A 26,157-nucleotide genomic window follows, 5' to 3' on the forward strand; every position below is an offset into this window, starting at 1 on the left:
CTCGTGCATGGCAGGCAATACCTGCGAGTTTTTTTTGGCCGCGAAGCATATGGGGTGGAGACTCGAGCACCCGCGATACTCAGTGCATACCCGAGTACCCGATGCAAACTCAAGTAGCGAGCACTTGCGTTCAACACTAGTTGCCATATCGTGGTTTTTTTTTTTTTTTTACTTTTGAAAAAAAAAAACAACCCTAACCCCAGCCCTAGCGTTTATTTTTTACGCCGTTCCTCGTGCGGTATAAGTGATGAGATTACTTTATTCTTCGGGTCGGTGCGATTACAGCGATACCAGAATCATATCGGGTTTTTATGATTGACAGCTGTCACACACTAAAAGACACATATTTTGTAAAATCTAGTTTTTGCATCGCCATATTTTGCTAGCTATAATTTTTCCATATTTTGGCCGACAGAGTCATGTGACTGCTTGTTTTTTACGGGATGAGTTGACGTTTTTATTGGTGCCATTTTCAGGCACGTGACATTTTTTGATCGCTTTCTATTCCAGCTTTTGGGAGGCAGAATAAACAAAAACCAACAATTCAGGAATTGTGTTTTTTTTACATTTTTTTATTCTGTTCCGCTTGTGGTAAAATTGATAAGGTAGCTTTATTTTTCAGGTCAGTACGTTTACAGCGGTACCACATTTATATTGTTTTTTATGTTTTGGCGCTTTTACACAATAAAAGCTATTTTATAGAAAAAATATTTTTTTTTGCATCGCTTTATTCTGAGAGCTGTAACTTTTTGATGTTTCGGATGATGGAGCTGTATGGTGGCTTGTTTTTTGCGGGACGAGATGACGTTTTCAGCGGTACCATTTTTATTTATATTTGTCTTTTTGATCGCGTGTTATTCCATTTTTTGTTTGGCAGTATGATGATAAAGCGTTGTTTTTTTTTGTTTTTTTTTACCGTGTTCATTGAAGGGGTTAACTAGTGGAACAGTTTTATAGGCCAGGTCGCTATGGACGCGGCGATACCAAATGTGTGTACTCTTATTGTTTGTTTGTTTGTTTTTCTGGGTACATAATATTTTTATTTTTAGTGGATTTTTTTTTTTTTTTATATTTTTACATTTTTTTTTTCCCACTTTCTTGGAGTTTTTTTACTTTTTTACTTTGTCCCACTATGGGACTTACACTTTTTTTATTCTGATGGCCTGCATGGCACAGGAATGCAGCACCATCCCTGTGCCGTGCAGGCAGTCAGCGCTGGACAGGGAGAAGATAGTTTGGAGATGCACTGCGCATGTCCAAACAATCTTACTGCTGTCTGGTGACCCGGGTCGTCATGGCAACACCCGGGAAGCCGTGGCAGACAGTGCTGGAGGCCGGAAGAGGAGGTGAGTATACCGATCACCTCCCCTTGCCACTGCAATGCTGCGATCGACTTCGATCGCAGCATTGCGGGGGTTAATGTGCTGGGAGCAGTGCGGGACCGCTCCCTGCACATAGTACCGGGTGTCAGCTGTGACAATCAGCTGACACCCGACGGCGAACGCGCCCGCACAGCCTGTGTGTGCGCGCGATCGCGATGACGTACTAATACGGGTCAGACTCTTAAAGCCCAGGGCACTGACGCGTATTAATATGTCATGGGCTGTAAAGGGGTTAAAATAAAAAATAAAGATTATACTTACCTTCTGGTGTCCTCCCGGTGTTTTCTCCCCTCCATCTGGTCTGCTATATGGGTTGCGTTGTTGTGAAGGACCTGCCATGATGTCATTGAGTCATGTGACCTGTCACATGACTCAATGACGTCACCGCAGGTCCTTCACACCACCGCGAGCCGCCCAAGACACCGGACGCAGCTGAGAAAACACCGGGAGGACATCGGAAGGTAAGTATAATCTTTTTTTTTTTTTTTTTTTTTTTTTTTTTATTCTTTACCATTCTTATTCTTTTTTTTTTTTTTTTAACTAACTTGGTCACACTATATAAATCCATGCAACCGGCATGGATTTATATAGTGTGAACAAGTTGTCAAGCACTTACCAAGTGATGCGAAAAGCGCTTGATAACCCGCATGCAAAAACGCTTGACAAACGCTTCTACCTGGCGAGAAAACCGCATGTAAAAACTGCATGCGTTTTTCCTGCCAGGGAGAAGTGGAAAAAATATGCAGCATTTCTGCATCGTGGGCACATAGCCTGAGCCTATCACAGAGCAGGTGCATTTATACAGAGACTTGATTACACACAGGTGGATTCTATTTCTCATTACCAGTCATTTAGGACAACATTGGATCATTCAGAGATCCTCACTGAACTTCTGGAGTGAGTTTGCTGCACTGAAAGTAAAGGGGCCGAATAATATTGCACGCCCCACTTTTCAGTTTTTAATTTGTTAAAAAAGTTTAAAATATCCAATAAATTTCTTTCCACTTCACGATTGTGTCCCACTTGTTGTTGATTCTTCCCCCCAAAAATTAGAATTTTATATCTTTGTTTGAAGCCAGAAATGTGGCAAAAGGTAGAAAAGTTCAAGGGGGCCAAATACTTTCACAAGGCACTGTATATGGGGGTATTAGAACAGTGTTTACAATTCTGGTTAGTGATTCCTCATTAAAGAGCATCAGCAAGAGATGTCACCTGGATACAGTCATGCTGATCTCTCAACTATTAGCAGTATTCGCTCCAGAAGTAAACGAGAGTGTATTCACTGACTGCACGCAGAGATCTAAAAGAATATCAGGTGTTTGCAAAACTGATTATGCAATATGTATGCCCTGTATACACAAAAACCCTTCAGTCATCCTTGTTCAGGCCATACGATCACCTTCAGTAAATCGGAGGCCAAAAGCTATATGGAAATAATCCGTGTAAGTGGAGCCATTCGCCATCTGATAATTCTTGGTGCGGTCTGCAGAACGCGTGTAAATGACCCCCTTCTTTCTAAGTGTAGTTAACTGTATGTTTAGCATGTTACTCATGTTTCATTATTGTTTAATTCTTCATCTAACTTTTACTAAACACAGCATAAATAATACTAACTTCAGGAAAGCTTTTTTTTTCTATGGAAGAGCATATTCAAGAAAAATAAGGAGTGGTGATTAATTGAAGCCAATAATAAAAATGTGTGATTTTTGGTTTCGAGACACTCTAAAGTACTTTTGTGTTTGTCATGTTACAGCCATCATTTTCTTAACCCTTTCTTTAACTTTGTCAATTAGAACGTTTCAGTTCCAAGGCTTAAGAATTGATGAAGCATTAAGATTTTACCTTGAAGCCTTCCGTTTACCAGGGGAAGCGCCTGTGATTCACAGGTTACTTGAGGAATTTACTGAGCATTGGAGGGTAAGGGAAGCAAAGTATCTGTTTTTTTTTTCTAGAATAAATAACATTCACAAACTTTTAACAAGTATAAAAAGTGCCACATATTCTCTTCCCATTTCTAGAAATCTAATGGAACACCATTCGCCCATAGTGATGCCTGCTTTGCCTTGGCTTATGCCGTCATTATGCTTAACACTGACCAACACAATCACAACGTCCGCAAGCAGAATGTGCCAATGACTCTAGAGGTGAGATAAAAGTTGTATTTCCATTTCATTTTGCTTCTTTGCATTAATGGCACAGACCCACAGAACAAAACAAGACCTGAGCAATAATGGTAGGAATTGCAGGTTTTCTTTTTCATTACACCCCCATTTAATTTTCCTGTATTTCAATACAGTTCATAATAAATTAAGTGGTGCTTTTGAATAAAACAAACCATTCTTTAAAAGATGCGACTCGTCACTAAAAAATGCAAGACGTCACACAACTATGTCAATGAAAAATAAAAAAGTTATAGCTTTCATGGATGGAAAAATGGGTGGACAAGTATTACTGTTTAGGTAATGGGGCTATTCTAAATAGACAAAAAAGCTGATTTATATATTTTTTTTCTGATGGCCATTGGTGACACTTTTTTGGGACACAATTAAGCATTACAGATGCTGACTGCAGGCAGATATCTGTAGAACATCTGAGTTCCTGTGTTGGACTTTTTCCGACATTGTCAGGTGCTGTATTTCATACTGAATCACACATTTGCATCCCTAGAGACTAGAGGTGAAGGCCATATTAGGCCTCCGATGGCTGTAGCAACCGATCAGTTGTTTTTTTGCAGCTGCTCAATGTAACCTATGGCATTGTCATCCAAAACTACCTTCACAAACCAACCGCACTTGACGAGCCAGTCTGAAAACGCCATCGAGAATCCCTAACATGTGGTCTGTTTTACAGTGCTATTATTGGAGCTGTCTCTTTCAAGATACACTTTTATATTTATCTTTATATTTTATCTTGGTAGTAAACTTTTTTTGGTTCATGGTTCCAGTTGAATGAGGGATCAAAAAAATGAAATTGAATATGGTATATTGCGGAACTATATGTTTTTGTTCTGCATTAGGTCTTATTCAAACGTCCGAGTTTGTTCACAATGTTAATCACAGACAGCACAATGATGCCAACCATGTGTTGTCTGTGATCTCCATGGATCCATAGACTGATGTATGAGTCATTTTCATCCGTGATGCCAATAAAAAATGGACTTGTCCCTGTGATTCTTGCACAGGCACATGGTTTGCAAAAAAAAGGCTGCTGACCATCTAATTCGGGCATCAACTCCTTGACTTCGGGAGAGTCAGTATTGGGTTGTTGAATTTCAACTGCCTGATCCTTTTGTTATTGGGAGGAAATAAGCAGCCACTAGTAGGGTCTGGCATCAACTCACTCCCCTCTTTGTACTTAACACATGCATGCTTGCCTGAGCTGAGTGTACGTGCGTATTACTGGTTTTAAGAGATTGATATCTGCAGACCGTTACATATTGTGTGTACCCTGTGTAATGCAGTGGCACACATTGCGGTAAAGAGGCAGTGACCCAGGTTAGTCCAACTTAAAAGTCTTTATTTTGGCAACTCACAACAAAAAGGCAAAATGTATCCTCCGGATCGCAGCCGGACAGTCCATAACAGTCCGTTACCCTCCGTTGCCGTGGGTGACTATACCACGCCGTGGGTGCGTCAGTGGCTTTCTTTCCTCTGCCTCTGGCCTGGGTTCAGTCTCACACAGGCCTGAACGGCAGAGAGCTTCTGCTCTCAAGCTTGCAAAACCAAACACTGACACACCCAAAGCTCAAATAAAGGTTAAAATGGGTTTTGTGGACATGGGCTATGCCCAAAACCTGGAGTGGAGGGAGAGGTCCATCCCACTACCAATCCTATAGACCTCTCCAAAAATAAAAGCCCATGTCAGGTTTTCTTAAATCTGACTTGGTTAAATAGCTTGACCAAGTCCACACTTACTTTTATTTTGCACTGCAACCCTAGCTGTGGCTGTGATTACAATGCACATCAGCAGGATCAATATGCCTCTATGTGCATCCCGGGGGACACATACCGGCCCTCACATTCAATGCCCCTCATTGCCTCACACCTGCCTCAGTTTGTCCATTCGTGTCATTGTTTGTTACTTCTCCATTTGTAAAGCGCTGTTGCATATGCTGGCGCTATGTAAAACAGGATTTTTATTATTATAACATTATTATTAATTATGTTTCCCAGTACCTTACTGTGTTTGTTGTTTTTTATTTGTTTTTTTGTTGTTGTATTTAGGAATTCAGGAAAAACTTGAAAGGTGTCAATGGTGGAAAAGATTTTGACCAAGATATGCTTGAAGATATTTATCACGCCATCAAGTAAGTCATCAGTCATGTCTTTCTCCTGCTTGAGTGTTCCTATAATGAAGCCTAAACACTGTGTGCACAATTATTAGGCAATTTGTAATTAATTTTATTATTCAACAGCTACAGTGCTATCAATCAATCCAAACGGTTAATAAACCTGAATTTTTAAGAAAGTAAAAGATAAGGTTTTGCCTTTCTTTGGGAATATCATCTATGTGTGCAGAATTATGCAATTAAATGGAAGTGAGCATAATAACCAAACAACTCTGTGTACAAAAATACATAAAAAAATCAGGGACCAATATAGAACCCTTTCTTTTCAATAACGGTCATAAGCCTTCCATTCATAGTCTCCATTTCTTAATGTGTTCACTAAGCAGTGGAGGCTTCAATGTGATGCAGCACTGCCCTGCATAAAAATCATGGTTTCCTTAAATGATGCAGACTTTTCCCTGTACCGCTGCTTGTAGAAAAAATGTCTTCTTAAAACTAGCAGTAGGTTTAGAAGTTGATTTTGAGTCTATCTTCAACCTGAAAAGTTCCAACTAACTAATTTTAATAATACCAGCTCATAGCTGTACCCCACCTCCTCTGAGTCGGAGGAGGTCTGTGCTCATGACTCATCCAGCCAAAAGCCCATCCATCTGCTCCATTAAGAATAGTCTCATCTCATCAGTCCATAAAACCTTTGAAAAATCTGTCTTCAGATATTCCTTTACCCAATCTTGATGGTTGTCTCTTGCTCAGTGGTGGTAGGGCTCGGCCTCCTTACCTCGGCCATGTCTCTGAACTGAACGCCTTGTACTTCTGGGCCTCCAGGGAGGTTGCAGTTCTGGAATATGAGAGCACTGGACGATAATGTCTTCCTGGCGCTTCATCTTTGATTCTTCTCAAATCTTTGCCAGTTAATGTGCTGCTTTTTTTTCTCAACATGTTTTTGTGACCCTGTTGACTATTTGCAACAAAACTTTTGATGGTTCCAATATCATAACAATTTAAAGAGTGCTACATCCCTCTGTAAGACTTGTAACAATATTTTGACTTTTCAAAGTCAATTAAATTTCTTTTTTAGCCCATTTTCCCTGAGGAAAACAAGCTGCCTAATATTTCTGCACATCTTGATAAAGGGTGTTGCATCCTTAGCTCACATCTGTCATAGACAAATACACATGACCTGATCTCCTTCATCCAATAAGCATTTACATTCATACCGCTGGAAAATCTGCATAAAAATGATGACCTGGTCAAAATACTAACTTGCCTAATAATTCTGCACTCAATGTCCTCTGCAGGAATATCCATTGCTGCACACTTATTCTATTTTTCCAGGTGTATTCTGCCTCTTGTCTTTTTAGCAGTAAGGCTCTGATAATAAACTTAATTTTGTGTGTGGCCTCACCAGATATATTGAATAAGAACAGTAGGAAAGTGGTGAAAACACAAGAAGCTTTGCAAGATGGGATTCAAACGAAAAGCATCATCTTGCGCGAGATTGGAAAAGCCTGTTCTTTCATGTTGCTTTATTGTTACTAGTAAAGGGATTGCAAAAAGCAAGAGAATGCCAGTCCAGGATATTAGTACTATATTGTAATATTTGATATTCTGTTTATTTCCTTTTTTTCCCATAGTCCACATAAGCAGTTGATCAGGTTTCTGTTGGCTCTATTCTGTCGTCACTACACCTCTTCTAGCTGTTAAGAAGCTCCGCTCTTTCAGTGCTCACAGCTGTTTATAGGCAGCTAGGGCTTAAGAAGTGCTCAGAAATGCAGTCTGCTCTGTAAATCCAACACCAGAGACTTCAAAGCTCAGGGGATTACCATTCTCAGGAGACAGGATGTGATCTCTGGCACTCCTCTGCTTTCATTTCTCTTTTCCATGCTAGAAGCTTTAAGGAGGTCAGTCTGGGAATGTCTAGGGTGATGCACACACTTCTGCACACAGTACAGCAAGTGACCGTCTGTCCATAGGTAGGTAGCGCTGGCTCTCTAAGCTTGGTGTGAAAACTTAATTGTTGCATACAAGTGCATACTATCACTTAATACCTTTACGACCTATGATGTATAGATACGTCTAGGTCGCCTTCCCCTCTTTGATGCATGCTCCGGCGATGAGCCCGTACCTTTTCAGGCACCTTTTCAGGCTGAAGAAGACCCCTGTGGTTGTTATTGGCGATCTGCTATGAGCGCTGCCTTGTGGCCGGCGCTCATAGCAAATGAGCATTTTTGCAACACGTAGCTGTCCTGCAATGTGTTGCACAAATCATCAGACAATTGTAGCATGTAAAAAAAAAAAAGAAAAAGTTTTTAACCCCTTTACCTCTCAAGCCTATTTGCACCTTCATGACCAGGGCAAATTTTACAATTCTGACCACTGTCACTTTATATGGTAATAACTCCGGAACACTTCAACGGATCCCCCTGATTCTGATAAAGTTTTTTCGTGACATATTGTACTTCATGATAGTGGTAAAATTAGCTCGATATGACTTGCATTTATTTGTGAAAAAAATCAGAAATTTGGTGGAAAATTTTGCAATTTTCAAACTTTTAATTTTTATGCCCTTAAGTCAGCGTTTTGTCACACAAAATAATTAATAAATAACATTTCCTACATGTCTACTTTACATCGGCACAGTTTTTGAAACTTAATTTTTTTTGTTTGTAAGTTAGGAGGGGTAAAAGTTGACTAGCAATTTCCAATTTTTCCAACAAAATTTACAAAACCATTTTTTTTTTTTTTTTTTTTTTAGGGACAACATCACATTTGAAGTTTATTTAACCCTTCAGATGCTTCACAGGAACTGAAGCAATATGGAAGGAAAAAATGAATATTTTACTTTTTTTCATAAAAATTTTACTTTACACACAATTTTTTTTTATTTTTGCAAGGGTAACAGAAAAAAATAGACCCCAAAATTTGTTGTGAAATTTCTCCTGAGTAAGCAGATACCCCATATGTGGGGAAAAAACACTATTTGGGCGCATGGCACAACTCTGAAGAGAAAGAGCTCCATTTGACTTTTTGAATGTAAAATTTCCTGGAACAATTAGTGGATGCCATGTAGCATTTGGATAGCCCCTGATGTGCCTAAACAGTGGAAACCCCCCACAAGTGACACCATTTTGGAAACTAGACCCTTCAAGGAATTTATCTAGACATGTGGTGAGCACCTTGAACCCCCAGGTGCTTCACAGAATTTTACACTATTGATCTGTGAAAATGAAAAATATATATTTTTTCCACAAAATATTTGTTTTAGCCACAATTTTTTTTTCATTTTCACAAGGATAGCAGGATAAAATGGACTGCAAAATTGTATGTGCAATTTCTCCTGAGTACACCAATACCCCATATGTGGTTGGAAACTACTTTTGAGGCACAGTGCAAAGCTCAGAAGAGAGGAAGCGCCATATTGGAGTTCAAATTTTGCTGAAATGGTTTGAGGAGGCCATGTCACATTGGCAGAGCCCCTGAGGTGCCAGAACAACAGAAACCCCCCATATCTGACCTCATTTTACAAACTAAATCCCCCAATGAATTAATCTAGGGGCGCAGAGATCATATTGACACACGTGCCTCATAGAATTTTATACCATTTGGGTGGTGAAGAAAGAATAAATTATATTTTTACCGCTAAAATGTTGTTTTAGCCCCAACATTTAAATTTTTCTAAGAGCGAATAGGAGAATTTTTTTTCAACATACTGAGGTCCATTTTTTCTGGAGTGTGACAATACCCTACATTTAATCGGGAAATACTTTTCAAGCACAGTGCAAAGCTCAAAAGGGAAGGAGTGCCATATTATAGTGCAGATTTTACTGTTATGGTTTGCGGGTGCTATGACCCACAGGGAGAGCCCCTGAGGTGCCAGGACAGCAGAACCCCATATGTGACTCCATTTTACAAACTACACCTCTCAATGATTTCATCTAGGGGTGCAATGATCATATTGACACCACAAGTGTGTCACAGAATTTTATACCTTTTGGACAGTGAAGAAAAAATTTAATTTTTACCATTAAATTTTTGTTTTAGCCCCAGATTTTACATTTTCACACGGGTAAGTGGGTAAAAATGTCACCAAAATTTGTCCCACAATTTCTGCTGAACGTGGCAATACCCCATATGTGGTTGTACAGTACTGCTTAGCCACACGGCGAGACTAGGAGAGATGGAGCGATATTTGCCTCCTGGAATGCAGATTTTATTACAATAGTTTGCGGACTCCCCTATACAGATCCCTAAGTGCTAGAAGAGAAGAATCCTCCCTCAAGTGACCCCATTTTGGAAATTATACCCCTTTGGGAATTTATCTACAGGTGTAGTGACTATTTTAACTCCATGGGTGTTTTCCAGAAACAAGCAGCAATGGATGTAGCTAAGTGAAAATTGCAAACTGCCGTTGTAGTGACCAGTATATTATTATGCCCAACTCACGCTTCTGGAGACATGCACCCATAAATTAGGCTGGCTCTCCTCCTACGGGAATGGCAAACATGTGGATGCTAAATGTGGTTTAGGCACACTGTAGCTCAGAAGGGAGGGGGGCATTTGGATTTAGGAGTTCAGAATTCGCTGGATTTCTTCTTTGGTGGTGAGGAGCCATAGCTCTTTTCCAGAGCCTTTGTACTACCAGTAACGTTGAAGATGGACCTGAGTGGGGGCTTTTTTTTGTGGATTGAGTTGAAGCTTTTGTTGGGAACATTTTACATAATGTTTTGGATCACATTTATAGGCAGCAGTGTTACTCTGGACTATGTCTGGCCTCTGTTCAGCGGTGTTCTTTTCAGACGTGCACAAAAATGTGGCTGATGGCACATTATGCACACCTAAAAAGATGAACACTGCCGGATGATAGGCCAGACGGCATCCACAGAGCCTCTATCTGCCTCACTATAGGGAATCTTCCGCCGGGGCTTCCGTCTGAATCACTTATTTCAGAGATTTACATGGAAACCCCGAATGGAAGTGCGTAGTGCGCAGGATAAATGTGCGCCGAGCCATACGGCGATCTTTGGGAGGCAGAATGGAAAAAAACCAGCAGGTGAAGAATTTGTTTATTTTTTTACGCCGTTCCTCGTGCGATATAAGTGATTAGACAACTTTATTCTTCGGGTCGGTGCGATTACAGCAATATCAGATTTATATGTTTGGTAGGTGTCACACACTAAAAGACACTTTTTTTTTTTATGGGAAGAGTTGACGTTTTTATTGGTACCATTTTCGGGCACGTGACATTTTTTGATCGCCTTCTTTTCCGATTTTTAGGAGGCCGAATGAACAAAACCTAGCAATTCAGGAATTGTTTTTTTATGTTCCACGTGTGGTAAAATTGATAAGACAGCTTTATTCTTCAGATCCGCACGATTACAATACCACATTTATATATTATTATATATTTTTATGTTTTGGCGCACTTATGCAATAAAAATGTTTTATTTTTCCGCTGATGGAGCTGTATGGCGGCTTGTTTTTTTGCGGGACAAGATGACATTTTCAGGGTTACCATCTTCATTTACATTTGTCTTTTTGATCACGTTTAATTCCACTTTGGTGGTATGATGATAAAGCATCGTTTTTTGCTCCGTTTTTAATTTATTTTTATTTGCTGTGTTCACTGAACGGGTTAACTAGTGTGACCGTTTTTTTATGGGGAAGTTCTTTCTGGATGTGGCGATACCAAATATGTGTACTTTTTTTCTATACATCAAATTCATCAGTACAATATATTATTTTTATTTTATTCAGATTTAAAAAAATATATATTTTTTTTATTTTTTTTTATATAAAGCATAGCAATGCAAGAGCACTGCTATGCTTTGTAACTTACTAGTGCCTGGTTACCTGGATGTCGTCATGATGACATCAAGTCACCATGGCAACAATTGGGCCCCCGACTTCACGTGGGGGGCGCTGATCCAAGAGCAGAGGGGAATCCCTCCCCCTGCGTACCTGCTAAATGATTTAGGGGGTTGAAGTGCCGGGAGCGGTGCAGGTAGCGCTCCTTGTACTGAGTGCCGGGTGCCAGCTGTCAGAATCGGCTGACACCAGGCGGCGATCGCACGTGCATAGTCCCTGTAAGCACAAAATCACCTGGACGTACTCACAACGTTCAAGGTCGGTAAGTACTTACCAACCAGGACGTACTGAGTACTTCCAAGGTTGGGAAGGGGTTAAAAATATTTAAAAAATATAAAAGTTCAAATCACTGTATTTTTGCCCCATTCAAAATAAAACAATAAAAATAAATCAAAAATACACATTTGGTATCGCTGTGTTCAGAAACGCCCGATGTATGAAAATATAAAAATAATTAATCCGATAGGTAAACAACGTAAAGAGAAAAAAATAAAAATGCCAGAATTGCGGTTTTTTTGGTTGCCTCAGCATTGCAATAAAATGCAGTAACGGGCAATCAAAACATTGTATCTACCCCTAATATATCAATAAAAGCGTCAGCTTGGCACGCAAAAAATAAGCCATCGCCCAGCCCCAGATCACAAAAATTAGAGCCGCTATGGGTCTCGGAAAATGGCGCCATTTATTTATTTTTTTATTTTTTATTTTTTTTTTTTACAAACTTTGGATTTTTTTTTTCACCACTAAAATAAAAAATAACTTATACATGTTTGATATCTACGAACTTGTAATGACCTGGAGAATCATAATGGCAGGTCACATTTAACATTTAGTGAACATGGTTAAAAAAAAAAAAAAAAAAAAAACGCACTTGGATTTTTTTTCCCTTTTTCCAGTACAGTGTTTGATAAAATCAATGGTGTCATTCAAAAGTACAAGTCATCCCGCAAAAAATAAGTACTCACACGACTCTATTGACGGAAAAATAAAAAAAGTTGTGGATCTAGGAATAAGAGGAGCAAAAAACAAAAACGAAAAATCCCAAGGTGGTGAAGGGGTTAAGCAGCCGCCTTCTTCACTGGTTGATGACTATATAACGCCTTGTGATCACGTTTTTTTTAAATACAGCAGTGTCGTTTTTTTCTTCTCCTTGCGAATTTGAACCATCAAAGCTTTTGTTTTTTTAGCAGTGTTTTTTTTTTTTTTAATCAAATTTTTTTTTTTTTTTTTTTTTAACCATTCAAATGAAAATTCTAGCTGGCTGCACATACTGATTGTATTGAAAGCATTATTCTACTCTCATCCCCACTGCCATTCCACCCAAAAAAAAAGTTATCCCCTTTTCAATTCATGCTAGTTAGGGTGGAGAGGGTGGCAGTAACCCTTTAACACTTTAGTTAACTAGTTCAATACTCTATTTTTTTTTTTAAATTATTTTATTTTATTTTTACTCATTTCACACTTTTTTAAATTAGTTTTCCACTACTTTGATATTGAAGAATTATCCATTCGATAAGTCACCAATATAGGAACAGTGAGTGTTCGACACTTCATAACCCCACCACTCAGCTGTACAGAGAAAAAAAGCACAGCCGCGTACACTGTGTAGTGGCTGCTTCCCGGTACTATAGATCAGCTCTTATTCAATGAATGAGTTGATCTACAGTGCCCAACAGCAGCTACTACAGAGCTGTTTTACTTTGTGCACGGTTTAGATTCAGCCTCTGCCGGCGTTAAAAGTTGATCGGTGAGGGTGCCAAGTGTCGGACCCGCACCAAATTAATATCGATGATCTATCCTAGGGAGTACTCCTTTTAGAAGACATTTTATACAATTCTTACACGTCTTAATTACAACTATTTATGATAGCGGACTTAGGCTGAACGAAATATCTGTGCAGTTTGGTACGGGGAATGTGACATTTTGGTACATAACTCATCTGTTCTATGTCTTGGTGTTCTGTATCCTCTGTAATATACATCGGAGTTAGATATTTTGCCTAGCTAATGTTGGTATAGATTTGCTTGTATGTTTAGTCTAGTTTTCGTGTCCTTTATAGGCACTTATTTATTATAGACAGTTGCTACCTAAGATGGATGAATGTGTCAGCGGGAGAGCGCATCTCTCCTGCAGCCGGCAGTATTGTGCCATACATAGTGAGGCATGCTTACTGATCACAGATGGCATGTTTGTGGATTTTTTGTGCAGAAATCTGAAAAGTAGCAACTTTACTAAACCTGATTTTCTATTTTGTGTAAAATATTCACAGATTTGAGGGCATGGTGCAGATTTTCGAGTTGACATGATCTGGATTTGTCACATTTCACCCATCACAGTGTAAAGCATAAGAGAGTGGAGTTACACATGGATTTTGCTGCATATTTAGGACATTCACATAGTACAAATGTCTCATTTGTGAAAACCGCCTACCATGGGCTACTTTGGCCATTTGCAATCTTTCCCTGGGTCACAGCACTTGAATAGAATATTAAGACTTTTTACCTTTTTCTTCAGGAATGATGAAATAGTAATGCCTGAGGAACAGACGGGCCTGGTCAAGGAGAACTACATGTGGAGTGTGCTGCTGCACAGAGGTGCGACACCTGAAGGCATCTTCTTGCATGTGTCTCCTGGAAGCTACGACCATGATCTGTTCACTATGATCTGGGGGCCAACTATCGCTGCCTTGTCCTACGTGTTTGACAAGAGCATGGAAGAGACCATTATTCAAAAAGCCATATCTGGATTCAGGTAATGATTGCGAGGAAATGGATCCCCTTAGTGAAACTTCAGGGGGTCATGTTTTATTTGGTTTTTAAGTGACTTGCGATAAATCCTTAATTTAAAACGCTGAGGCAGTGTTAGGATTTGAATACTTGTTGACTATGTACATGTCCTGGAAATAACATCATTAGTGCCACTTGCCTCCCAATGAGGATAATGAGTGTCCGGAGAACCCTTTTAAATCTATAGAAAAATTAGAAAATGGGGACAAATTACAGTCATAAATTGGTAAAATGAAGCCCCTTCTGTGACATCACTTTCTGCTATTAGCAAAATCTCTCTCACACTTCTTAACTCTGTACATAATACTACCGTCACATGGCATCTTGGGGTCAGAACAAGCCTTTGGTTTCTTACTTTTAGTTTGTTCTGTGCTCTAAATTCCTTTCTCTTGCTTTGTTTTAGGAAATGTGCAATGATATCTGCACACTATGGGTTGAGTGATGTTTTTGACAATCTCATCATTTCTCTGTGCAAGTTTACAACTCTCAGTAGTGAGGTAAGATTATAGTTTTTTTTTTTTTTGACATTTAAGATCATATACATGCACATACTTTATCCTGTATATGTATAGAATGCAGCAATGCAGTCACATTAGGGAGTGTGGTTTGCTTCTTATGCAAGATAGCCCCCTGACCAAGCCTAATGTTAATCTTTGTACTGTTAGTATTGTCAAGCCTGTAGTTTATGCCTGCCTCTTCACAGCTTGTATGTGTCATTTATAGCTACCCACCACACTCCTTGAGATATCAATACTAGCTATGTAGATGCAGGACAGGAGCGCATAGCAAACAATGTCAGTTCTTATTATATAATACTGACAAAGCTAGTTGTGTGTTCCTACCTTGCATTTACACAACTTGTATGTGACTTGCCAAGTGTGGAATAAAAATATGAAGGGTATGTACAAGCTGTGAAGAAGCAGGAATTAGGGCACAGGCATGATAGTACAAACAGAGAGTGGTTACCTTTAAACATATACAAAATGGATCACACTGATAGGATCACAGTATATTTACAAGGTATTTCTTTCTGGTGTAATACTGCAGATCCTGATGGTTTTTCCTAATTGCAGTATAACTGTATAATTATCTTTTATTTCATTTGTCTAATGAGTTCTTTTTTTAAGGCTGTAGAGAATATACCTACTGTTTTTGGTAGCAACCCCAAAGCTCAGATTGCAGCGAAGACTGTTTTCCACCTTGCCCATCGACATGGAGATATTTTGCGTGAAGGCTGGAAAAACATAATGGACTCCATGTTGCAGTTGTTTCGTTCTGAGTTGTTGCCTAAGGCTATGGTTGAGGTGAGCTGTGGTACATTCACGAGCTGCCATATTAAACCCCTTCCCGAAAACTGATGGACATGTTCATCATAAGCAAGTAGTAATTTCTGTGCATTCCTGTATATTTGCTAGCAGAAGGGAAGCTTTGACTGCTGCCCTCTCGGGATATGTACACACTGGAGTTTTTTGAAGCGGGTCCACTTGAAAAGTCACTTAACAAAAGAAGTTTCGTAAAGCGGTTTCCACTAAACACAAAACAAAACCACATTTAAGTGCATATACACGTAGGTCATGTTCACACGTTCAGTATTTGTAAACCAAAACAAGGAGTGGGTGGAAAATGCAGAAGTGGTGCACATGTTTCTATTATACTTTTCCCATCCCCACAACATCACTATAGAGAGTGAGCGAGGATCCATCCCTAAGGACAGGAAACTTACAGATTTAAAAGGCAGAGCCTCTCTTCCCTCTTCAGTGGTTTCCCGCCCTTGGAGGGACACTTATAGTCCCTGGTGATGCTGGGGAATATTCGGGACTTGCTTTACTCCCCGGTTGCAGGGGGTGGATTCCGGAGGCTGGAGCAGTCTTGGGGGTTCTCGGCAGAACTCGCAGCTGAGTAGGTGCAGCTTGCATGTCGCCAAAACGGTTTCTAGTGAGGCGCTGGCACAGGAGGATGCGGTGAAGTCTCCCCTTCCTTTCCCAACTGCTGTAGTGATGGTTTCCGGGGTCATGCGTGGAGGGGAGCAGATGGTGACCCGGCGACAGAGCATCTGACGCCACTTCCTGGGGACGTGGCCTAGTGGGCGCAGCCATCCCATTGGCGGGAGATTTGAAAAACTATACATTATGAAAGCACCTCCGGTGTTATAGGAGTGCATGCTCTATACCGTTCTTCGCCTGCAGAATTTAAGAAGCAAGCCAAGTCATGGATCATGTTGAGGAAGCAGCCCCACCATGCATTCTAGTTTCTGCTACTAGCGTGGGTAAGTCAAATACCCTTCCGATTTCAGGGTATTTCACTTATGCACGAGTTAGCGTATGCATTCCCGCCAAACTCCATGATGCCATTAGTTTTAAGGAAGATTCGATCAGACCAAGCTGAAGTAATCTTAATAGCACCCTTTTGGCCAAAGAGAGCAGGGTTCACTTGAATAAGGTTAATGGCAGTGGGGGATCTATGGGCTCTCCCAGGAATCACAGACCTTCTTTCTCCAGGTCCAGTCTTATGCCCCGGAGTAAGGAATTTCTATATGACGGCGTGGCAGTTGAGCGGCAGCTCCTTGAATCAAAGGGATTTTTCTAAAATTTCGTTTCTGACCTGATAGTGTGTAGAAAGAAGGTAACAACAAAATTTTTATGCCATGGTCTGGAAGACTTTTTAAATTTCTCCAATATAAATCCCTTTGTGAATAACCAAGTGCCATGGACTAGGATTTTGGAATTCTTACAGAAAAGCTTGGACTTAGGACTGTCTCTTAACACCCTTAAGCTACAGATATTAGCCTTGGGTGTCATTCTTGACAAAAAAAATTGTTAGCCACCCATGGGAAGTGAGGTTCATATGGTAGGGGGGAAGGTCTAGACCCGTGGTTCTGCAGTGGGACCTCAATTTAGTCTTGGATTCCCTAACTAAATCCCTGTTGACTGTTAACTGAAATACAGCTCAAGTTCTAACCTTTAAAACTATCCCACTGATATCCCTTATCTCAGCTTGAAGTAGGGAAGGGAAATTACATCTCTATCAGTAAACCAACTATTTAACAATATTCTTCCTGACAAGAGTGGTCATTAGACCGGACCCAGCTTTTCTCCCTAATATGTCCTCAACCTTTCATAGGTATCAAGAGATTATATTACCCTCATTCCGCCAAGAATGAGGAGGAGGCTAGATTCCATTCTTTAGATGTCAAGAGGTGTTTAATTCAATACTTAGAATATAAGTCTGGGTGGCGGAAAACTACCTCTCTTTTTATTTTAACGGGTCCAAACAAACGCCAGGCGGCATCCAAAGCCACCCTGGCTAAATGGGTTAGATCGGCAATTTAATTTGCCTATTCTTCAGGCAGACACCCTGCTCCTGAAAATTGTAAAGCTTACTCTACTAGAGCGGTATCTACTTCATGAGCAGAAAGGGTCAATGCCTTGCTTCAACAAATTTGTAGGGCGGCAACTTGGTTTTCACCATCCACCTTTTTTTTAAACACTACTGGTTGGATTTGGGTTCTTCTGAACTTTCCTTAGAGAGAAAGGTTCTTCATGCGGTGGTCCCTCCCTAAGGATTTCTTTGTGGTCTCTCTCTATGGTGCTGTCGTGGGGATAATATTTGTGCATTTCTCTACCTGACTAAACTGAGGTCCTCTCACGCTCTGTAAACCACTAAAGTGGGAAGAGAGGCTCTGCCTTTTAAATCTGTAGGTTTCCTGTCCTTGGGGGCGGATCCTTTCCCTATGCTGCTGTTATGGGTTCTGGAAAATCAAATTACCAGTGAGTAATTATCATTTTCCTTACAAAAACTGATGTAGAATGCTGAACAAATACTGAATGTGTGAACATGGCTGAATAGTAACATCTGGGATTGATGAAAACCATGACCCCAGTGATTTAACTCCTTAAAGAGAAACAATCCATTTGTGTTGCAATTCTAGCAAAGAAAGGATGGATACAACATTTTTCTTACAGTATTAATGCAACTTTGTAATTACTTTTTCTTAGGTTGAAGACTTTGTTGACCCCAATGGAAAGATTTCACTTCAGCGAGAGGAAATACCTGCAAACCGGTATGTGAAAAAGTAATAGTGGCAGGCGCTTTGTATCCTAATCTGCAGAGTAAAATGTGTAATATTAGATATAGTAAGGGTTTATTTTTAAGAAATCTTTTCCGATAGGATATGTTTATACGTGCAGGAAATACAATGGGAGACCATTTTATAGTGATAGTGCAGTTTTTTTTTAATAAAAACCTATTCACTATTTACTAGTACTGGTTCCATAAGAAAACAGCGGACAATCCATTGTGAAATAAATGATGCTATTCTGCTGTGTAAACTTCTGCTTACTGGCTGATATTGATATGCATAGCATTACACAGCGACTTTTATAATAAATGGGAAACTGTAAAACTTGGTCCTGCCAAGATCCCCAGAGCTATAGAGGCAGTCTGCAGCGGCCTTGTACTCTGGCTTTGTGCTCTTGCAGAATTTCCAAATCCATCTCAAATATGAAAACTTTATCTTAGTGGCGAATCTACAGTCCTGAGTTTTGTCAGCTGGCTGACCCTCAGTGGCACAGAGCAGTCCAGTCTAAGAGGGCCTTCTACCGAAAACCAAGAAGCGAAAAAGACTGCGATGGAATGTATTAAGGTAATTTACTCACTTGTGTTAGTCAGGCTTTCCACCACCAATTCACAGGTTTCGTAACTTTCATTACTATTTAGAATACATATCTTTGCTGGATTACTTATTTACCTATTTCAGACAGCATTTTGTCTCTCAAAGACTTTTCCGTTGAATGCTTTTTTTAATCTATTTTTATAGTTAAAGAGTAACCGTCGTTTTAATTAATTTTTTTACATAAATCAATAGACGTGAAAATAAGAATATTTTTGTAATATATTTTATTAAAGAAATCCACTGCTTTCTCCTCCTGGTCTGATCTTTCATTCCTAATATTCTCAATTCCCATGTAAAATCTGCCTTCAGTGAATACAGCCTTTCCCATTACTGAGAGAGGAGATGACAGTTGGTGCTCATAAAGTTCTTTGGAGAACCGTACTGTCATTTCAGGAGAACTTGCAGTACAATGTCTGTCGTCCTCTAGCTCCTCCTTCCTCCTCTCTTCATAGAATTTTATAAGCACCAGCTGTCGGCTCCTATATTAGGAATGTGAAGATCTGTCGTTATTGAATAAAGATTTTTTTACAGATTTTACCTCTGAATTGAGAATGAAAGATCAATTTAGGAAGAGAAAGAAGCATATGTCTCTTAAGATATATTACAATGTGTCTTATTTTTGTGTCATAGTTGAGAAAATAAAAATCAAATTCTTAAAGCGTAACCATCGTTTTAATTTTTATTTCAGAAATTAATATGACAGTTACTCTTCAAGAACTTGTTTTTTATTTTCTCAACTATTTTCTGTACTACCGCTTATGCTAGATTCCGAAAGAAATGGACCAATTTTTTTTCTTCTTGGGTATCATCCTCGTTGCCTCCCAGTTGTATCAGTTTTTTTTCACTGAAGCAGGTAGAGCTATTTATCCATTGACACTTAACAATGAATCAGTTGGAACTTTAAAGTACAAAGTCTGTCTCCAGTGTGTCATCCGTTTTCTATGAATTGCCGAGTCTGATCCGCAAAACGGATGAGAATAGGACTTATTCAGATGCTCACGGACCGGAGACAGAGACACATTTTTAAAACTGACCCATAGTTTCATTGAGCCATACACACATCAGTGGACAACTAGGAGGTGTCTCATGTACGTGTGATTGTAGCTTTATAAAGATTGCTTTCCTTGTATTGTAGCTTTGTGATCCAGAAAAACTTATCACTGAGAGCAAGTTTCTCCAATTAGAATCTCTACAGGAGCTAATGAAGGTGAGTAAAATGTATGATGATCCCTGGTTTCTTTTCTTTGCAAAAGCTTCATGTCATGTTAGATATAGTTACAACTACAACTTTTTTTTTTGTAAAACTTGATGGCATCCTGCTACACACTAATCTTTTGTATATTTGTATGTGATGACTTGCTTGAAAAAGTTTCCCCTGAAGTCCTTCAGCAACTGAATTGTTAGCATGAAAATATCTAAAAGCTTTTCCATCTCTTCTGTTGTATTGTACAGGAGGGCAGCTGTCAATCACAACTGTGTTCCTACGGGCACAGCAACAACTGTCTCCTGCTTATAATATATTGCATTCGTTCTCAGCACACATGCAGACAAGTCATAATCTCTAAATAAAGCATTTGCAGGTAGAGAAGGAATGTAACTACATGGACATTTGCTGTTTTAGTATATTTAATAGCTGCAGGTCTGCAGAACTATTACACAGGCTGGCTTCTCACATGGCTCCATCATTGCATCGTGCAGTACTATCAGACCTGGTGTGGCTAACTTATTGTTGGTGTGCATGATCGGTAGTAAAAAATAAAGTGGAGCACAACTGACACTTTGCCTGTGAAGTTAAAATCCTTCCGGAAATATAAAGTTATCCATTAGTGTTCACTATATAAATGATAAAAGGATTATACTGGTTACATGGATTCTAATATAGGATATGCTCTTTACTTAGGCTCTGATATCTGTGACCCCTGATGAAGAGACATATGATGAAGAAGATGCTGCCTTCTGCCTTGAAATGCTGCTTAGGATTGTTCTTGAAAATCGGTAACAAACACAGTTTATTTAAAAATCTTGTTTTACACTTGCGTGTCTGCTTCTGTCCATCAAGTAATGATGGATTGCATTTCTCTTTACTTACTGGAGTGGATCTTGCTATATTCTGGCTTAGAACAGTTGTGGACTAGGACTGTGCACTATGGAACTGTGCACCAACATTGCATCTGCAAAGCACACCCGATGGTCACAAACTCCACACATTAAGGCTAGAGCTACATGGTGACGTGTTGCGCAGCATAAATTTTCAGAAAAGTTTTGCAACAAAAATATCTGCGTCTAGTTTAGAGCTGTCATTTTGATCCTATTAGATATCAGTACATCCCATGTTGCAATATGTAGCTATGATTTCAGTGTCGCATGACTTGTCGCCATAAAGCACTAGTCTAACTCTTGACGAGGCATACCTGTTCTGTTGCTAGAATGCCAGGGCAGTGTAAAGCTGTCATCAGAGTAAAAGGGTAGTACTTTGAGGAATCTAACATCTAACACATATTCTGGTGTTTTCCACATGTTTCTTTACTCCTTGTTTCCATATGTGTACCTTTGGTGGTTTTGCTGCCTTAAGTCTAATTCTACAATGTGCTTATTCCAATGAGAACAAGGAAGACCACTGCATGAGTAGGTGTATCCAAACCTTTAATTCTACTAGCCGTTCAGATGTACAGCACCATTCATACTGGAATTGCCTAGTCCATACATTTCTATCCATTCATTTTTGTACATGACCTAGCTTTGCATCAGTTTCCAGAAGTCACTGTGAAGGTGTTAGAAACCTCCGAATGCGTTTATTCAACAATGTACGATGCCCCCTTCATGGGGAGGGAAACTATGCTCTTCTTTCTGAGTATTTCTGGGAATATGAGCCCTCAATTCTCTGTACTTGGGGGGGACCCCATGAGGTTGGCCCACTGCTATTTCTTTTAAAAGCAACCTAATTCATAGGATATAAAAGGTTGTTTTTTTTTAAAATAAATAAATAAAATTAAGGATTGTTGTGGAACAAGCACCCATCAATTTTTTTTTTGTCCATTTTCAAAAACCCAGCGTATTTTATCAGGGGAATTTGCGACCAGAGTGGAGAGTGGCTGCAGAGTGTCTTATTCTGGAGGTTTAGTCCTGTCCTGCATTACACAAACAGCTTACTGATCTGATCTGTAATTTGTTTGAAGGCATGAAGGAGGAGCTGGTGCTTCCCGAACAGCTCCGCGGGCCACACAACATTCTTCGGCGGGCCCTATGTTGTTCAGGCCTGCTAAATAATTTCTACTCGGATAATTGATGTAACTAAAAGCATATCTAATAATGTTTTTTATGGGTAATTTCTTGCTGTGAAATTCTTAATGTCCCAGCAGGTTGACTTTTTGTAATATGTTTATTGTCATGGGACCTTCTAAACAAGTAGTGTTTGTCCATAATGGAGAACCCTCTTTTAACATTAAAGGGGGGTATTCTGACTCTTCTCGCTTCCCATCTGCAGCTGTGCTGGCGATGCCATTGCTACTGATACCTGCCGGGTCGTGTGCCCAAATGTGTATATATGGAGACGTACATTGTACTGGGATTTATGATCTGTAACATCTGTGTTGTGTCTACATGTGGGGTGTTATAGAAAATTTGAAGTGAAGGTGTTTTTTTTTTTTGTTCTGTATTAATTAAAATGCCGTTTCTTTTTCTTCCTCAATGAAGAGATCGTGTGGGCTGTGTCTGGCAAGTAGTACGAGATCATCTCTACCATCTGTGTGCTCATGCTGTGGAGTATTGTTTCCTTGTGGAGCGTGCAGTGGTAGGATTGCTCCGACTTGCAATTCGACTGTTGCGCCGTGAAGATATCAGTGGACAGGCAAGTTACAATGGCTGGCTTAGACTAAGCAAGTGGAGGGCATGTATGTTTCAGACTACAGAATGTCCAGGACTATAAGAAACACTCATAATTTAAAGGCTGATTTAGACGCATGAGCAGAATGCTAGAGTGAACCTAATGGAATGATATGGTCATTTGTGTTAGCAGCAAGTAATCATGGAGTACTGACCATGTTGCAAACATTTCTCTGCATTTTAATATTTGTCATTCCATACTCTGTATATGCTCAATGGAAAAAAATGATTTATTTGTTTTAAGTGGACACCCCCTTTAATTTGTACATGTTAGTGCAACAGTAGCAAACTGTTCCAGAAAGACCTCTTTTTAGAAGAAGTTACCATTTTCTAAGCCTGCCGTTTGCTCCACAGGTTCTCCTATCACTTCGTATTCTTTTAATGATGAAGCCGAGCGTCCTGTCCAGGGTGAGCCGACAAGTGGCTTTTGGCCTTCATGAACTACTGAAGACCAATGCTGCCAACATCCATTCTAGCAATGACTGGTACACGCTGTTCTGCCTGCTGGAGTGCATTGGAGCTGGAGTGAAGCCGCCAGCTGCCCTGCAGGTGACAGCCAGAAACGATAATGATGGAGGTACGTGGAGGATGTGCTTTATGAAATTCAATGCCCCGAGAGATAAGCAGCTGCTTTTTGCCGTCTCTAAATTAAGTGAAGGCCAGATGAAGAAAATAAATATGCTGCTTAAATCCATTAATAAAATTAAAAGGGTTCAGCTGCTCTTCATGTTTATCACCTGCAATGTTCATTCTGGGTTTTTATATCATAGGTAATGGTGTGACTAAGAGGTAACTAGCATTTCATTAAGTAGATATTTATCGCCGCTCCTTAAAATACTATTTTCCAAGAGAATATAATATGCCTATCTGTGCAGCCTTCTTAGACGAGAGACCTAATTAACCATGGAAATCCTCTTGAGATCCTGTATTAGGTCTGCTAATCACTTGAATGTCTGGAGATTATCTAGTCATGTTTTTTAGGCGCATAAACAAGGAAACATTATGTACTTGTACAAAATGACATTTTCATGAATACATTCTTCAGATCTCCCAAAAAAAAATGTTTTTAAGTTTTGGATGAAACCGAAGTAATAAAATCATCATATTTTTTAATGACGACCACAGTTTCCCTTTTTCTGTCATTGTAAGTACTTCTGATGAGATTAATGGGGAGAGTTGGATACATGACATACATAAGAGTTTTTTACTTTTACTTTTATTTTTTCTTATTTTGCTATTTGTGGGCAGCATTAAAGGGGATGACCCTCCTGGGATATTAATTGCTGATCGTTCCAGATTCAACGGAATCTTTCTTAATATTGGAGTCCTATCATACACCTTTATTTGGGAATAGAAAAAGACCCACATGCATGGCCACTCTCCTATTCTCTACAGTGCCTGATAGGCCTCTATTTTTGATTCATGTAGTGTGAACTGCATGGATTTTACATATAGGCCAGATTCATCTAAGCAATTTCATCAGAATTCTGGCATAAATTACTTTTGAAAAGGTGCAAAATTATGGCAAAACTTTTACGACTTTTGTCATTTTCGTGCTAGTTTCTAATTCATGATGAGCTGTGACATTATTACTCCAGAAATCTTACTCCAGGGACTGGTATAATATTTCTGGCATGGCGCACGCCGCTCGTCAGACGCCCCTGATTTATGAAGAGGCGAGCACCTTTCGATGAATCAGGAGTGTCTGACTCAATCACGCCCCCTCAGCAAAAAAAAAAAATCTTGATGACTTGGGGCCCATGTTGGATATTCCATAAGGATCACATATGGGAAATCTTTCTTTCAATTAGCAACTCAAGAAAACTTTATATTTATTTTGCATTTATTTATTTTTTAATCACTTTTGATTGTGCCTGTTCTGGTTGCTTATGTGCTACCAGAGACCAATAAAGAGAGTGGCAAACTGGGCAATTGGCCCGGCCTTTTACTGGATATCCTTTTGGGGTAACCTGAGCACTGGACCCACACAAGCAACCCCATTGCAAACCTTTTCACCTAATAATGGACAATTTAATCCCTTCCTTACTGTATTAAAAAGGGATTACAATTAACTCTTTCAGTACCCTAGACCACCAATGAGTTTAAAACTAAATCTAAACGTGGAAAAGGGATTTGGATTAATTTACTCGTCCAATAGACTGAAAATAAATATAGGAAATACACCTTATTTGCACTGCCTAATTGAAAAATATTAAACTTTTACACATTAAAAAAAGTTCTGTATAATCATAACATTTGGTTAGAAACATAACATTTGGTTAGAAATTGCAGGGATATTGTTTTATAGAAGCAAAATTAACCCCTTTACCACCTTGGTTTTTTGCGTTTTTGTTTTTTCTCCCTGCCTTCCCAGAGCCATAATTTTTATTTTTTGGTCAATATGGCCATGTGAGGGCTTGTTTCTTGCAGAACGAGTTGTACTTTTGAACTTTTTTACCATGTTCACTAAATGCTAAAACTGACCTGCCATTATTATTCTCCAGGTCATTACGAGTTTGTAGATACCAAACATGTATAGGTTTTTTATTTAAGCGGTGAAAAAAAAAATCCAAAGTTTGCAAAAAGAGGCGCAGTTTTCCGAGACCTGTAGCCTCTCCATTTTTGGGATCTGGGGCTGATTTTTTTTTTAATATACCATTTTGGGGTAGATACGATCTTTTGATCACTTGTTATTGCATTTTATTGCAATGTTGCGGCAACCAAAAAACTCTAATTCTGGCGTTTTGATTTTTTTTCGTTACGCCGTTTACCAATCTAATTAATTTTATATATTGATAGATCGGGTGATTCTGAATGCGGCGATACCAAATATGTATGCATTTTCTTTTGTTTTATTTTGAATTGGGCAAAACGGGGTTAATTTGAGCTTTTTATATAATTTTTTTAAAACCTTTTTTTTTACTTTTTGCATGCTCCAATAGTGTCCATGGGAGACTAGAAGCTGCGATCTTCTGATCGCCTCTGCTACACAGAGCAGTTCCTCAGCTCTGCTGTGTGTAGCTAAAATGCTCACTTGCTATGAGTGCCGACCACTGGGCGGCGCTCATAGCGTCCCGGCAATGACAACCATCGGGGTCTCCTGCAGACTTTGGGTTGTCATGCCAATCCATCGGCGACCTGCGATCATGTGACACTGATGGGTGTAATTAGTGACTCGTTTCCGGTAAGCGCAAGTTAAAATCTGCTGTCAGAGATTGACAGCGGTATTTAACAGGCGTGGGCGGATTGCGATTCCATCCGTGGCTGTTAGGGGCACATGAC

At 39.5% G+C, this 26,157-nt stretch overlaps 1 protein-coding gene across 11 annotated transcripts in view; it reads left to right on the forward strand.

Annotated features, from left to right (window-relative positions):
- GBF1 (golgi brefeldin A resistant guanine nucleotide exchange factor 1) overlaps positions 1–26,157 on the forward strand; it is a 230,673-nt gene that overhangs the window by 161,211 nt on the left and 43,305 nt on the right. For all 11 annotated transcript variants that reach the window (XM_073685833.1, XM_073685835.1, XM_073685837.1 and 8 more), the window contains 12 exons: positions 3,176–3,299; positions 3,401–3,526; positions 5,606–5,688; positions 14,050–14,286; positions 14,725–14,818; positions 15,449–15,625; positions 18,317–18,381; positions 18,840–18,963; positions 20,129–20,200; positions 20,894–20,988; positions 22,687–22,840; positions 23,230–23,452. In XM_073685833.1, the coding sequence (XP_073541934.1) occupies positions 3,176–3,299; positions 3,401–3,526; positions 5,606–5,688; positions 14,050–14,286; positions 14,725–14,818; positions 15,449–15,625; positions 18,317–18,381; positions 18,840–18,963; positions 20,129–20,200; positions 20,894–20,988; positions 22,687–22,840; positions 23,230–23,452 (1,574 nt within the window). The remainder of the gene's footprint in view (positions 1–3,175; positions 3,300–3,400; positions 3,527–5,605; positions 5,689–14,049; positions 14,287–14,724; positions 14,819–15,448; positions 15,626–18,316; positions 18,382–18,839; positions 18,964–20,128; positions 20,201–20,893; positions 20,989–22,686; positions 22,841–23,229; positions 23,453–26,157) is intronic.

Source organism: Phyllobates terribilis, unplaced genomic scaffold (genome assembly GCF_046119375.1).
Source record: "Phyllobates terribilis strain yellow unplaced genomic scaffold, ASM4611937v1 Scaffold_5__5_contigs__length_657084704, whole genome shotgun sequence".
In the NCBI taxonomy this organism is placed as follows: Eukaryota; Metazoa; Chordata; class Amphibia; order Anura; family Dendrobatidae; genus Phyllobates; species Phyllobates terribilis.